At 41.9% G+C, this 15,619-nt stretch overlaps 1 protein-coding gene across 1 annotated transcript in view; it reads left to right on the top strand.

The window, feature by feature from the left end:
• Nucleotides 1–431: 431 nt before the first annotated feature.
• The window catches only part of PCF11 (PCF11 cleavage and polyadenylation factor subunit), a 30,341-nt gene continuing 15,153 nt past the window's right edge, over nucleotides 432–15,619 (top strand). Inside the window, exons 1-6 of the mRNA XM_045020731.1 lie at nucleotides 432–900; nucleotides 5,596–5,721; nucleotides 8,278–8,466; nucleotides 8,972–9,166; nucleotides 10,156–11,264; nucleotides 11,554–11,743. Coding sequence (XP_044876666.1) covers nucleotides 712–900; nucleotides 5,596–5,721; nucleotides 8,278–8,466; nucleotides 8,972–9,166; nucleotides 10,156–11,264; nucleotides 11,554–11,743 — 1,998 coding nt within the window. The 5' untranslated portion in view covers nucleotides 432–711. The remainder of the gene's footprint in view (nucleotides 901–5,595; nucleotides 5,722–8,277; nucleotides 8,467–8,971; nucleotides 9,167–10,155; nucleotides 11,265–11,553; nucleotides 11,744–15,619) is intronic.

Here is a 15,619-nt window from a genome sequence, read left to right as displayed (position 1 = left end):
AAAGGACAAGCCAATAGGAAACTAGGTCTCGGATCGTACACAGCGCTTAACGAGGCAGTTGAAGGAAACTAGGGGTGTAGGCGGTGGAGTTACGTGGAAGGAGCAATCATAATTTAGAACGTCGGAGAAAGGCGGGCTTACAAAGGAGAGCCAATCAAAATGAAAACCAGTAAAGAGAGGCGGGGTTAAAAACCACAACGAATCAGGAGGGAGGGAAGAAATAAATCAACCAATTGTAACTCAGAGCGACGAAGGGGATCCGGGTTTTACAGCGAGGACCAATCAGGAGAAGAAAAAGCCAATCACAAACAGCTACGGCGATAGGGAACCAATCAGAAAAAGCGAGGACTAAGAGTGAGCCAACCAGAGCACAGTAAGGGAACAAAAGGGGCTTCCCAAGCGCCCGCCCCCCCTCCCCTTAGAACAATTTCACATGACGCAACGGTTGGAGGAAGAAGAAGCAGTTCGCGAGTCGGAGCCGCCGCCATTTTGTGTGTGTGAGACTGAGACGGCGGCGGCTGGGGAGGCGGCAGTAGCACCAGCGGCGGCGGCACCACCAGCAGCGGGAGCCCCGGCCCGGAGGATGCGGTAGAAGATCTCGAAAGCATCGGGGAGGGGCGGCGGCGGCGGCAGCTGCAGCGGCGGGGGATCGCGGGGAGGGGGCTCTCGGTCGGTGGGTCGGGTCCTGGCGCGGGCCCCGGCCCGAGGAGAATGTCGGGCCCGGAGAGCAGCGCTGGCGGCGCGGAGACCCGGGAGGACGCGTGCCGCGACTACCAGTCGTCGCTGGAGGACCTGACGTTCAACAGCAAGCCGCACATCAACATGCTGACCATCCTGGCCGAGGAGAACGTGCCCTTCGCCAAGGACATCGTCTCCCTGATCGAGGCGCAAATCGCCAAGGTTTTTATATTCCACCGACTACTACTCCTACCTATACTGCTGGGGGGCCAGGCCGGGGGGCAGCGTGTGTGTGCGTGGAGGGGAGACAGGGAGACCCGGGGCGGGGGGGGGGCTGGGGGAGGCGGGGATAGCAGGAATGGAGGCGGGGGTGGGGGCGACAGACAGGTGACTGCCCCTGGGGGTGGGGTGGGGGGACAGGACAGGAGCGGGACTGGGGGCTTGAGGAAGGGACGGATCGGAGCAGACAGGAGTCCAGGAGGGGCGTGGGGCGGGCGGCTTCGGGGAGTCTGGGCAGGGGTTCCGGGGCCAGCAGCAGGGGAGTTCGGGGCCGAAGGGCCCGGGGGAGGCAGACGGGGAGCCACCATGCCAAACGCGGACAGGGAGCGAGGCTCATTCTCCACACGAAGTTAGAGGCCCCTTCCAGGCAGGGGGGAGCAGCAGCCCCCGACACTAGCGTGCTGCCGAGCAGGGGGGTGATTGTGACAGGGAGTCTGACGTCCGGGGAGGGGTCGGGAATCGCCCCCCGCAGCCGCTCGGAGCGGAGCATGGCTATTGGGAACGAAGGCCCGTGTCAATCCGAGACACAACATGGCGGCCTGTCAGCGACCGGGCGGTAGGACCACCTCGCCCTGCAGCCGGGATCCCCTGGCCGTGGGGGTGATACTCAGTGTCTCTGTTTTGACGCTTAAACCCACCCATCAGTTCAGTCATTTGTAGTGTAATTATAACGACGTCCTGGGGCGGGTGGAGCGGGGGACAAAAAATGTAGCTTTTTTTCTGGGTAGTTTAAATAAAAATAGATCAGACCTAAGATTTCCCGTTTCTTAGATTCTAAAGGCAGCTCCCTCGTAGTTTTAAACCCAGGGCGATTCCCCCTTTTTCTTTTTGAGACATCCGGGGTGGGGGAGGGAATCTGCCCTGAGGAAGAAAAGTTTATTTAGGCAGGGCAAGGGCGAACATCTGTTCTGGTTAGAGAAGTGTGTGTGGGGGTGATGGGGTTGTTTCCTTAGAGAAGTTTATTTTGGCGTGGGGAGGCTGTTCAGGCTATAGGCGATCTGCTCTGACTAGAAGCTTAGTGTGGTGGGGGAGGTGTAATCTAACTTGGTTAGAGAAGCTTATTGGTCAGGGCAGGGGAGAAGAAATGCAGCTCGTAGGATCCTAACATGGCGCCTGAGAGCGCATGATACAAAGGAGTAAAAGGATGCTCCCTCAAAGCCCAATCCAGGCAGTTGCTGACATCAGTCAGCTATGGGCACATAGGGGTTTTACATTTTTTAGCTGAGGATTTTAACTAGCCCTGAAGTTAATTCCAGTAAAATAGCTCCTTTTCATCCCCACCCCAATCAACACAACACCCTCTTTCTCCCCTGTTCCTTCCACTGTTAGGTGGTCTAGGGCTTTTGTATTGTGGCTTTAAATTGAGGTTTATCATAGGGAAAATTGTAAAATTTATATGGGGAAGAGAAAGGCCTCTAAAGTTATTTATGTTTAATCTGTCTTTCAGTCAGAGCAGGATGGCTTCCTTCAGTGGGTTCTCCAGACCCTTGTCCAGACTAGTTCTAAATGTCTTCAGGGGCTGGGCTTTGCCTTTTCTTTGGGGAGGTGATTTCACAATCTAATAGATTTCATCATTATATCTAATACGGGGCAATGGATGTGCATATTAAATGATTTGTCATAAATACCAATGCTGTGAATTTTTTCCTTTTTGGGTGGTTTTAGAGCCTCCCTGTTTTTTTAAAGATGTTTTAAATCCTGTATCTTCGGTTAGTTTTGCCTAGTTACTGTTAGTGACTCTGGTTATATAAGGCAAGTTTTTAGTTCTTCCTGGGAAATTGACCTCCTTTACTAAGCCACTTAAAAAAAAAAAAGTGTTGCCTGGAGACAGTTTCTGTTCAGTGTAAAACTGAGTGGTTTGCTTTACATTTTAATAAATGGTTTTGAACTGTGTGACTGGTATTATAAAATTTGTAAATAAAATGTATGAAATATGTATTTGTCTTTTTATTTACCATTGTTTAGTGCAGAATCTGTTTCCAAAATCATTATTATTTACATGGTTATTTGTTAAGTGTTTAAAAGTGACATGACTGGGGGTTCAGATATCAAAATGAGTTTAAGGTTCATATCCTTCAGAAAACTAATTCCCCCTCTCCCCCCCCCCCACATCTTCAGCAACAAATTTCATACATTAATTGAAAGAGAACAGCAAGCATTCTGTGATGAAGGCCAAACCCCTCTATGCAAACAAGCTTATAGTTAGTATCCTTCAATGTTGTTCTTATTATGCTGAGCTCCCTGGGCTTTTGGGTAGTGTCTTGTGGTATCTTTCAGCTAATAGAGTTCTGTGCTGTATTCTAACTGTATTGGCATCTGAAAACCAAAGTACATTCCAAACTAGGATTCACTTTTGTGGTTAATGGAGTACTTGATAACTATATTGACCTAATAAACACTTCCGGAAATGAAGACTTAAAAATTCCAGCCTTATCTAAGCCCTGGTTCTTAAAATGTAATACCTGAATGACTGAAGTATTCAGCGTTGGGTTTGCTATATAACTCCTCTAAATTACATGAGTCAGTGCTAAAACAGGCTGACTTCCTTACCAGATTGAAGTACTTCCACGTGCGATTACTTCACAACCTGGTGTGTAATGCAAGTGATCGTTATAACACTTTTTAAAATGACTTTGCTACTAGTTTAAATGGATCCAGAAGATCTCAGACTTTAAGCGTAGCTGAGTATATTGAGCCTGTGTGCAAACACACTCAGTGATGAAATGGAAAAATGTATAGCTCCTGCTGTATAAGTAGCTCTTGGGGAATAAGGGCTGGTCAGACAGCTGTGTGTGTTTCACTGAAATCTGACTTTGATTATAATCTTCCTGTTTTCTTTTTAAACAAGGCATTCAGAATTAAAAACAGTTTTTTAATAAGCTACCTTAAGAAGAAACCAAAACCATCCCAGCCATTTGAATATCAAGCAGCATTGGACACTTAGTCTTTGGCTTACTAAGGCCAGAGGTGTATCTGTTTCACACAATATTGTATTAGCTCATATTTAAAGTTCAGCTAGTGTTAAAATATGCACATTTTCAATACCCTGATTAGGGAGTGTACTGATGATGTAAGCCATATTGTGCATTTACCACAGTTTTTATGTTTTAACTGCACCTTCCTAATACATATTAAGACATGCCATCTACTAATTTAATTTTTCACTATGTATACAAATTAGCGTAGGCCACTACCATATTGAATATTTACCTATGTTTAATAAGAAATTACCCCTTATTTGCCTCTTCGAGCACACTTCAGGTGATGGTAGTGGAATGGTTTGAAAATGTAAATAAAAATACATTTAAGAGTGAAAACACAACATAGTTTGGCTCTGATTTACCCATATACAAGACTTGTAGACTCAAAGTGACCTATATTAATTTTGTCTGCAGTTTTCTTAAGCCACTCTAATGGGAAAGGTACTAAATATAAAACTGTAAAGCAAGAGCACTTCCACATGCTTGTCTGGACAATGGGTTTTATGAAGTGAGGTATCATTAATGATTTATGGACCCATTGGACAACCCAGTCTAAACTTAGCTATGAGTAAATATACTGACTTTTATACCTGGACTTGTGGTATGGCAGATGGGAAAAGTTTTGTCAATGGATGTTCCTGTGGAAGAGGAGCACAGTTAACACAACATGTGTCTTTTATGTTGTCCTTTCAACAAGTCTGTGTACCTGCTGATGCTTTCTGGAAGTTTGCTGTGCCCTCTGCTTGTGAAAGCCAGTGGTAGACATTAAAATTAATTTTTGGGGGTTAGGCCAACAAGGCTTCATTTGCTTTGGAAGCTGCTGTACCAATCTCAACACCACCACACTAGTCCTACTGCACAAAGTCGGTACCAATCTTGTGTATGAACTTAAAAATAAAATTCCTGCTCCTTTGACAATGGAGAGTCCAGAGTTTGAAGACTACCTTCCGTGAAAATCTTGGTTTCCAGACAAGCTCATCCGCACTCCCATGACCAACCTCATAGCTGAATTTTTTTGGGGTTTAGAACTTCTTGTTTTAGCTGCATGTTTTGCATACATCTCGAAAAGCCGACTGAACTACAACTGCTATAGGAGGCTGAGACTCCTCACATTCGTTTGGATTGCAGTGAAGTAACTTTAGTCTATTCCAAATGTAGGTTACAAAAAGACTGTCGTATTCAACATATAATCTACATCTACGGAGTTAAATTTTTGGGGCCTTTCTGCTAGAAGTCTGAATTCTGTTAATGTGAAATCTAGATAAACAGCTTTAAGTTGATACAAGTCACAATTATTAGAAGTTCCAGCACTAGCTAATAGTGGTTTCATGTTAATTTATAATCTATCAAATGTACCTGAAACAGTTACATTCAAAACACTTAATAGTAACACTGGTGTGCTAATTTTTTTCCCCCCAAGTCATTTCATACACAAAGTTAAATAACTAAATGGTTTGGGTTTTTGTTTGGTAGACACACAGCATGGTACTTGTTGATGATAAACTTTCCAAGTTCAGTGTGTACAAAATAATCCTTTGATTTGTAATGTCAGCCAAAAATAGAGACCTGTATTTTTGGGATTGGTTATCCTTTAATCTTAGAAATGTTTATATGTGTTTGTTATACTAAACTTCTCAGTTTCTTCTTATTACTTCAGGCTCCTTCTACAGAGAAGCTCCCTGTTATGTATCTTATGGATTCCATTGTCAAGAATGTTGGAAGAGAGTATCTTACTGCATTTACTAAAAACCTAGTTGCAACATTTATTTGTGTATTTGAAAAGGTACATATGCTTTCAGAAAAGTTCTGTAGTCTAATCAAAGTTGTCTCCTGTATAAATAAATATTTGCCTTTCAGTGTTGAGTTTTCTTGCATGGTGAAGTATAACAATGAATGTTTTTTAATTTGTCTTTTACTACACTGTTATGTATCAAAAAAGAAAAGCTGTTAGAAGTACCTAAGATAGAGGTTATCAACTCATGGTAATTATCAAGTGAAGTTTTGCTAAATTAACATACTTCTAGGGTGAAAACATTATCTAAGTTATCTCACTAGAGAAGTTCATATTAGCATTTTTTTTCTGTCATGTAATATAACACTTATCTGGTAAGATCTATTTCTGTAGTACAAGTTAATCTATTTTAAATGGTTGTTTTGATTTTTTTGTGTGTTTGTTTTTGTTTTTTTAAAGCTAGTGAATGCCCTTTCTGCAAAGAAAGTACTTAGATGTTCTCACTTTTTTTTTAAAAGAGGGCGATTATTTTTGCCTTTTGTAGCTAAAGTTGACTTTATTGTTCATTTTAACTTTTTTGCACCTGAGTCGCAGAAATGAGTGCTTAACTATGAAGAATGCAAGTCCGTGACACATTCACATTCTTTTAGTGGCCTATGGTGAAAGGCTTTCTAAGAAAATAAAACTACTATGTTACAAATGAGTGTTTTGTTTCAGTCAATGTTGTACCCAAGTTATGGGTCCAATGCTGCAAACTCTTTGTTCATGTTTGTCATCCTTAATCACGAGAAATAATTGGGATTATGCTCCCAAGGAAGAAAGGCAAACCTGAGTAAAGTTTTTGAAGAACTAGGTCTTAATGGATGTAAATCAAACTGGAAATTAGGTGGTTACCTTATGTAATTTTTGGTATATCAAGATAAAATAGCATCCCATAAATTTAGCAGATAAAATTAATTAAACATTTTGGTGGATATTTAGCATTTTCTGTTCAGGTTTTACATGCCATTGAGGATCTCAGTGTTTCTTTTAACTCTTCAATTCATATGTATTTTTTAAGTGTTAATTTTTACTTTGTGTGTGAATAGTTGAATAGATTGCATTGATGAATGTAGACTATTTAAAGGAACATTTCCAAGTTCTGTAAAGTCTAGTGAGTTAAACCATGATGATAGGTCACCAGTAACAGCTCTGTCTATGCTTTTCCAGTGCAACAGAACCTAGAACTGTGGATTATAATTGACATTTCTGAGCTTCATAGGTTTACCATCCCTTACTTTGAACCACTCCCAATTATATTATGTTTTAATGCTTATTGAATACCTAAATACTAAATGGGTATCTCATTTAATAGTTAAATTGGCATTAAAATGGATAGAAGCCAGTTGATACTATCTTGGATTCCAGTGTTAACATTGTTATAAATCTTGCTTATTAGTAAGATGGTCACTAGCAAGAGAAGTCAGATGTTCAGTTCTGTCCTTGCAGCTATTTTTGCTGTGAATTTCAAACTACTGTATTGAAGAAAAAATAGATCTTTAAGGATCACAGAGTACACTATTGATGGGAATTCTTTGGAATGCTTTAATTTAGTTTGAAACTTAAAACAACCTTCCAAATTATAGTATGTCTTGTATCAATTTTTCTTGAAAAATTTAGCACCGCAGTAAAAATTGTCTAAAAAGCAAAAATATATTGGCTTAAATGACATGGACTATGGGACAGCTTTTGAGGTACATTGAGTTAAGGGTCTTCATATTATTAAAATGTATTAATTAAGCAAATAACTTACTAGTTGAATATTTTTAATACAAATTTCTAATTCACCTCGTAGGATATTTGAAACTATTGAAAGAGCTTATAAAAATATAGATACACTAGAGATTTATCACTCTAGAGTTTATGGATCCATGCCATTATACAATTAAACAAAAACTTTAATTGACTTCTAGGTAATTTTATTTTTGCTACATTTATTCAAATAGTTTTCCAATGATATGTTGTTGAGCAAAAACAGCGTCAAAACATTGTGATGTAGAAGCCCAATGTCTAAATAATGACTTGAAAGCTCAGTAAATCAGAATATTTAGAAAGCTGTTCTCTGATTTGCTAGCAGTTTCCACTTTGTAAATATCTTTAGATTTATATATTGTATAGTTTTTTTGGCTGTCAGTATTTAAATTTTTTTTTTTTTACAGACATTGGGCAAAATTAAGAAATTTTAGCATCTTGATATACAAAATGAAAAGCCTGTTAAGGAGGATGGTAATATGCTATGAAACCCTCAAATGCCTTTCAAGCAGCAAATCCACATATACATTTGTGCTATTTTAAGGTTTTCATAGAATAACTGACATATGCTGTTCAGTTAAAACCTACATTGGACAGGTGCTGTACTTGGTGCTGTTGGTATATTTGTATATTTCTTAGAAAAATTGCCTAGTTCTAAATACTCAGCTGTGTTCATTAAAGATTTAACGAAAGGATAAAGTTTCCAGGTTAGTGCAGGTATAGAATAAAATATCTGAAATTATAAATTTTTTATACATGTGCTAAAGTTGTTTTATATTAACTTAACAAGCCATAGAATTGTTCTGTTGTTTTTAGGTGGATGAAAATACTAGGAAAAGTTTATTTAAATTACGCTCCACATGGGATGAAATTTTCCCTTTGAAGAAACTCTATGCCCTTGATGTCAGAGTCAACTCATTAGATCCTGCTTGGCCAATTAAACCTCTACCCCCAAATGTGAATACTTCTAGCATCCATGTGAATCCTAAGTTTTTAAATAAATCGGTAAGTTTTAATATGATTTCTGCATGAGCAGATGGTGATGCACAGTTTTTGTTATTTACGTGTCCCATTTTGCTGACACTTTAAGCCATTATTAAAGAATTTTGAAGAAGTAGATGATCTGTATAGGTAGACAGGTAAGACAAAGTTCTCAATTATTTAAAGATTAATTGTGTTTATCTTTCACGTGTCAAAATTGGAGTTTAACTAAAACGCTGAATATTTATAGCCTATTTATAAATTGTATTAAATTATATTTTTTAAGCAATCACTGTTTGAAAATTTGAATTGCGCAACATTTTTAAATGTTCTAATTTTTTCATGAAATTTAAAAACGAATTTATAGTATATAAGTAAATATATATACTAAAATATAGTAAATTGTAATACAAGTGAAATAAAGTATCCATTCAGCAGTTAAATGTGATTCGGTTACAATTTTGAACCTCTTTCGCTTGTTTCTCCCTCCAAGAGTTGTAATGTCCTTAAAATTATTTTTTCTTTGTAGCCTGAGGAACCTCCTGCACCTACCTGTACAGTCAGTTCATCTGGTACCTCAACTCCTCCAGCTGTTCCTGAAATACAAAAGAATTTGACCCAAGAGCAACTAATAAGACAACAACTGCTGGCAAAGCAAAAACAGTTGTTGGAACTTCAACAGAAAAAATTAGAGCTGGAGCTAGAGCAGACTAAAGCACAGTTGGTGAGTAGGGAGTTAGAGTTTTGTCATACATGGAGGATTTTATTTTGAACAAGACAAATGGATTTTTTTTGTTTTTTGAATTATTTATAAAACAGTATCTTGGCTGCACTGTTCGCTATATATGAAGTGGAACATGGCAGTTTTCTCCCTTTTGGGAAAGCCAAGTTGTCGTAGAATAAGGCCCTACTCCTGCAGTGGTATTTTCCAAAGAGGAGCTAATTGTAAAATTAGGGGCTTTAGGATTCAGTATGTATTACTTCAAAATATCTTAGTGTTTTTTTATTCAAAACTAGAGTGATGGAAGGCTTTTTATTGCAACTTTGTTTTTTATTACAATTTTCAACTTTTGTTGTTTTTGCTTTCCCAAAGTGATGTATATCTGGCAACACAGCGCTAACCCTCTCATCTTTTGTAGTAGTCACTATGCTATATATATGCTAAAAGCACATAAACCATGCATTTTCAGCAATCTTTATTCCAGTCGTTCTTTGAAAACAAAACATTTGTTTCTAACATAGTGAGACTGGAGCAGGAAGCCTATATAAATACTTTTAAGTCATGTCAGGTTTGTCTCCCAAAACCCAAATGTGTCAGTCTCACCATGCCTATCATGTGTTCGTATCCTGAATTTCTGCTTTTTCATGTTTTCTTGGGATCAGATGGAAAAACCCTGAAATACAATAATGAGAATCTTCATGTTTTGAAAAATTATAAAATAATTTTTTTAAGTAGTCTTTTATGTAGCATTGATATTGCATTGTTTTTCCACTTGATCTTCATTTATGTTTTCTGTAATGCTACTGCATTTCAGGACAAGTTCTTAGATTAGTTCAAGTTCTAGGCTTGATTATTTTGAATTAAACTGGTTTAATCATTAACTTTCAAAGCTTTTTCTTCTGTAGTTGATTTTCAAGATGCAGTGCAGCTGAGTAACACTGGTGTAGAGCTTATATTTTACTTGCTAACTCTCTTTTCCCCTCTCATTTTAGGCAGTTTCTCTTAGTGTTCAACAAGGGGCAACCACCATGGGTTCAGTTCAAGCACCTTCTTCCAAACAACATGTTTCACAGACTCCTCATATGACAGTCAAAGCTCCTCACCAGGCTTCCGTGCAAACTGAAAAAAACAGACCATCTCCATCTTCTCAGTTTCATGATGTCAAAGTAGTAAACAGAGATCCTCGTCTTAATAGGATGGCTCAACATTCTTCTCATGCTAAAGATCAAAGTCATAGGAAAGAATTTCTATCTTCCATAAGTCAATCTGATATCAAGGCAAACAAAACAGTGCAGGCTGAAAAACAAAATTTGTCAAAGCAAGAAAAGTTAAAATCAAGTGAGAAAACACAGAAGAAAGAACTTGATCAGTTAGATGCAAAATCTAAATCACTGTCCCCTTTGAAAAGCAAGTTATCCCATACTAAAGATGCTAAAAGCCAAGAATGTGAAAGTATGAAAGTATCTGAAATTAGTAAAAGAGATCCAAGGTTAAAAAAGCATCTTCAGGAGAAGCCAGATGGTAAAGATGATGATACAAAAGAAAAGAGAAAAAGTATGGAGAGAAAAGAAAAAGAGGAACATAAGACATCTGAACACAGACCTGTTGGCAGCAGAAATAAAGTAATTAATGGCATTGTTCAAAAACAGGACTCTATTACAGAAGAGTCAGAAAAACAGAGTGGAAAACTTGGGAGGTCAAGTAATAGGAAAAGGTCCCGATCACGCTCTCCTAAGTCTCGATCGCCATCTACCCATTCACCAAAGAGAAGAGAGAGGAGATCACCCAAAAGAAGACTGAGGAGTTTGTCTCCTACTTCCTCGATTCCTAAAATTGGAAAGCTCCGTCAATCAGGGCCTAAGCAATCTCATGTTGAAGAGTTTACACTAACTACAAGGGAAGAAAGAAATTCTAATAAGAGGATCCTTAAACAGGATGCACGAGATCCAAGGAGATTGAAAAAAACTCAAGAAGACAGACCACAGGAAACTGCCAATCAGCATTCTACAAAGTCCACTCCAGAACCAAAGGAGAATGTGGAAAATTGGCAAGGTTCCAAATCAAGCAAAAGATGGAAATCTGGTTGGGAGGAAAGTAAAAAGTAAGTTACTGATTTTGAGCTTGAGCCTGCTGATGAAATCAGTGGGAGTTTTGCTATTGACTCTAGTAGGAGCAGAATTGGTGTGCAGTATTCAGATATCAAAGCAACAGGGGATTGTCCTTTAAACATTTTGACTGGCAAAATAGTGTAATCATTGATGCTCAGTTTCCGTTGTGGCTGCAGCACATCGGATCTAAATGGAATCAGTTCTAATGTGAATGTAGTAAATAATGTTTCTTGTATAAAGAAACAATGTATATTTTAACTAACCTGATTTTATTATTTTCAGTCCACAACAGAATGATGAACATCAAGGACCTAGTAAATCTCCTCATCAGAGGCACAGGGAGATCTGGGCGGCCAGTAAAGGAATTTTGTCACCTCGAGCCCCAAAGCAACAGCATCGATTAAGTGTGGATGCCAATTTGCAGATTCCCAAAGAACTGACTTCTGCAAGCAAACGAGAGCTACTTAAAAAGGTAATGTTATAATTAGTATCATATATAGGGCTGGAAGGACTGTAACAGGTTAAGTCCAGCCCTCCATGCTGAGACAGGACCAAGTAAACTTAGAACATTTGTCCAATCAGCTCTTAAAAACCTCCAATGATGGGGATTCCATAACCTCCCTTGGAAGCCTATTCTAGAGCTTAACTAACCTTAGTTAGAATTTTTTTCTAATATCTAATTTTCATTGCCGCAGATTAAGTCTATTACTTCTTGTCCTACCTTCAGTGAACATGGAGAACAATTGATCCTTGTACTCTTTGTAACAGTTATTTGAAGACTGTTTTCAGGTTCCTCCTTGGTCATCTTTTCTCAGGACTAAATTTTCTCTGTTTTTTAACATTTTCCTAATAGGTCAGGCTTTCTAAACCTTTTATCATTTTTGTTATTCTCCTATGGACTCTTTCTAGTTTGTTCATATCTTTCTTAAAATGCAGTGTCCAAAACTGGATTTAGTAATTCAGCTGAGGCCTCACCAGTGCCAAATAAAGGTGGAACAGTTACTTCCCTTGTCTTTCATATAACACTCCTATTAATACATTCCAGATATTAGCCTTTTTTTTGGAACTGCATCACATTGTTACTCCTGTTCAATTAGTGATCCATTATAATCCCCAAATCCTTTTCTGCAGTACTATAAGATGCTCAGTTATTCCCCCTTCTGTAGTTTTGCATTTGATTTTTTTCCTTTGCTAAGTGTTGTACTTTGCATTTGTCTTTATTGAATTTCAATTTGTTGATTTCAGAAAAATTCTCCAATTTGTCAAGGTTGTTTTGAATTCTAATCCTGTCCTCCAAAGTGCTTGCAACCCCCTCCCTGCTTGTTATCATCTGCACGTTTTATAAGAATCCTCTTCACTCCATAATCCAAGTTATTAATGAAAATATTAAATAGTACTGGACCCAGGACGTATCCCTGTGCAACCCCACTTGATATACTCTCCCAGGTTGTCAGCGAGCCATTGATAACTAGTCTTGGAGTATTGTCATTCAAATAGTTGTACACCCACTTTATAGTAATTTCATTTGTCACATGTCCCTAGTTGGTTTATGAGAATGTCATGTGGGACAGTTAAAAAGGGCCTTACTAAAATCAAGATATAGCACATGTGCTGCTTCTGCCCCCATCCACTAGCTAGGCCATTAGACCTGTCAGAGAAGGAAATTAGGCTGGTTTGGAATGATTTGTTCTTGACAAAGCAATGCTGGCTTTTCTTTATAACCCTATTATCCTCTAGGTCAGGCCTGCACAATGTACGGCCCGTGGGGGCGGGGTGTGTGTGAGTAGGCAAGCGGTGGGTGAGGGAGGGGGGCTGAGGAGGCGGGCGGGCAGTGGCGGGGGGGGCAGGTGAGCTGGCGGCTGACCCCAGCTCACCTCCGCTCCGCCCCCTCCCCTCCCCTGAATGCTCCGCCCAGCTTCTCCCCCTCCCCCCAGCTTCCCGTGAATCAGCTGTTCGCGCGGGAAGCCTGGAAGGGCAGAGAAGTGGTGTGGCGGCTTTGCGCTCAGGCCCAGGGAGGCAGAGACGGAGTGGAGGTGAGCTGGGGCGGGGGGACGCAAGGAGGGCCACCCGTGCTGCAGCAGGTAACCTGGGGGGGGGGGGCACAGGGGAACCGCTCCCTGCCCCAGCTCGCCTCCGCCTCCCTGGGCCTGAGCGCTTCTCAGCCCTCCCAGGTTTCCCACGTGAACAACTGATTCATGGGAAGCGGGGGGGGGGGGGGGCCTGCGAGCTCGGCCTGACGCAGTGCTCCAGGCGCTGCGCGGTGGTGGTGCGGCGCGGCTCCAGCCGAGCGACGTGGCTGTAGCACTGCCAGCCACCTCCAGGCAGCGCGGTAAGGGGGTGGGGAGCGGGGGGTGCTTGGATAGGGGACAGGGGAGTTCGGGGGGTGGATAGGGGTTGGGGCAGTCAGAGGGCGGGGAACAGGGGGGTTGAGTGGGGGCAAGGGTCCCGGGGGGGCCGTCAGGAAGGAGGGGGAGGTTGGATGGGGTGGTGGGCGGCAGTCGGGCAGGAGTTCCAGGGGCACTCAGGGGACAGGGAGAAGGGGTGGTTGGATGGGGCAGGGGTCCTGTGGGGCCATCAGGAATGAGAGGAGGGGTTGGATGGGGTGGTGGGAGGCAGTCAGGGGACAGGGAAGGGTGTTCGATGGGGCAGGAGTTCCGGGAGGCGGGGGCAGGTGACGACCCCCTTGTGGGGTGAGGAGGGAACCGGCTGTTAAGATTTTGGCAGCTCATCACTGGCCCAGGGGGGTGGGAGGCTGAGGAGGCGAGTGGGCGGGCAGTGGCGGGGGGTGAATATGTGAGCTGGGGGGACAAATGGGGGGACAGGTGAGCTGGGGGAGTGGGGGTCTGAGGAGGCGAGCGAGCGGGCACTGACGGGGGGGCAGGGGAGCTGGCAGCGGGGGAGGAAGACTGAGGAGGCAAGCAGGCGGGCAGTGGTGGTGGGGCAGGTGAGCCGCAGGGGGTGGGGGGCTAAGGAGGCGAGCGGCGGGGAGGGGGCCGAGGAGACAAGCTACGCGTCGGTGGCTGACCTGTTATACTGATCTGGTCTGGCTCCCATTCCTTCTCCAAGGGTTGCAGCTGTCTGGAGGTGCCTGCCTTCCACGCCTTCCTCAGTCACACCTCATTCATTCAACAGGGCAACTGGTTACAAAGCGGGGGGGAAGATCTTATTCTACTTTTAGCAAAAAGACATTTTTCTTTTACCTTAATTATACTACCTTAGGGGCTCGCTATAACATACTACCAAGGTTCAATACCGCTGTTTTAGCGGGGCGGCGCTGGGGAAGGAGGATTTGTTTCCGTGGGGTGGGCGGCGCTTGGGGGTGGGGTGGGCAGTGCTTGGGGGGGTTGTTGTGTTTTGGGGGGGATGGGCGGTGCTGGGGAGGGTTTGGCCCTCAGCTGTTTTCTTTGGAGTAATATGGCCCTCGCTGCTTTACGAGTTGTGCAGGCCTGCTCTAGGTACTTACAAATTGATTGATTAATACTTTGTTCCAGTATTTTTCTAGGTATCTAAGTCAGGCTAACTGATCTATAATTCCCAGGGTCTTGTCTGTTCCCTTTTTTAAAGATAGATGCTATGTTTTCCTTTCTCTGGTGATTTGGGACCTCAACCATCTTCCATGAATTCTTGAAGATAATAGCTAACACTTCTGAGATTGTTTCAGCTAGTTCCTTAAGTACCCCATGATGAATTCCATCAGGCTGTGCTGACTTGAACACATCCAACTTATCTAAAATTCTTTAACTTGGTCTTTCCCTATTTTGGCTTGTGTTTCTTCTCTCTTGTTCATATTAATTGTGTTGAGTATCTGGTCACCATTAACCTTTTCAGTGATCACTGAAGCAAAATAGGCATTAAACATCTCAGCCTTTTTGATGTCACCAGTAGTTAGCTTTCCTTCCCCGCTAAGTAGAGGACCTGCACATTCCTTCGTCTTTCTCTTTCTTCTAATATATTTTAGGAACCTCTTAAAAACGGCCATACTGGGTCAGACCAAAGCTCCCTCTAGCCCAGTATCCAGTCTTCCAACAGTGGCCAATGCCAGTTGCCAGTTACAGAACAGGTAATCAAGTGATCCATCCCCAGTTGCCCATTCCCACTCTTTTGTCTTTTTTTTTTTCCTGCTTCTTTGGGTTATTTTTCCAGCTCTTCTGCACAGCAGCAAACGCAAAGTCTACAGTAGCACAAACCTCTGAATAAATAGTATTGGTGGGTTTTTTCATTGCACTTTTCTCCGTGGTTTGACTTATTTGCATTATTCTTCATAATCATTATGCATATGTTATGTTTTATATGCAAACAAAGGTTTGGGACACCATCCCTGTCCATCCGGGCTAGTAGCCATTGCTGG

Source organism: Mauremys mutica, chromosome 1, assembly GCF_020497125.1.
Source record: "Mauremys mutica isolate MM-2020 ecotype Southern chromosome 1, ASM2049712v1, whole genome shotgun sequence".
NCBI lineage: Eukaryota > Metazoa > Chordata > Testudines > Geoemydidae > Mauremys > Mauremys mutica.
This window is presented reverse-complemented; position numbering and strand designations above follow the sequence as displayed.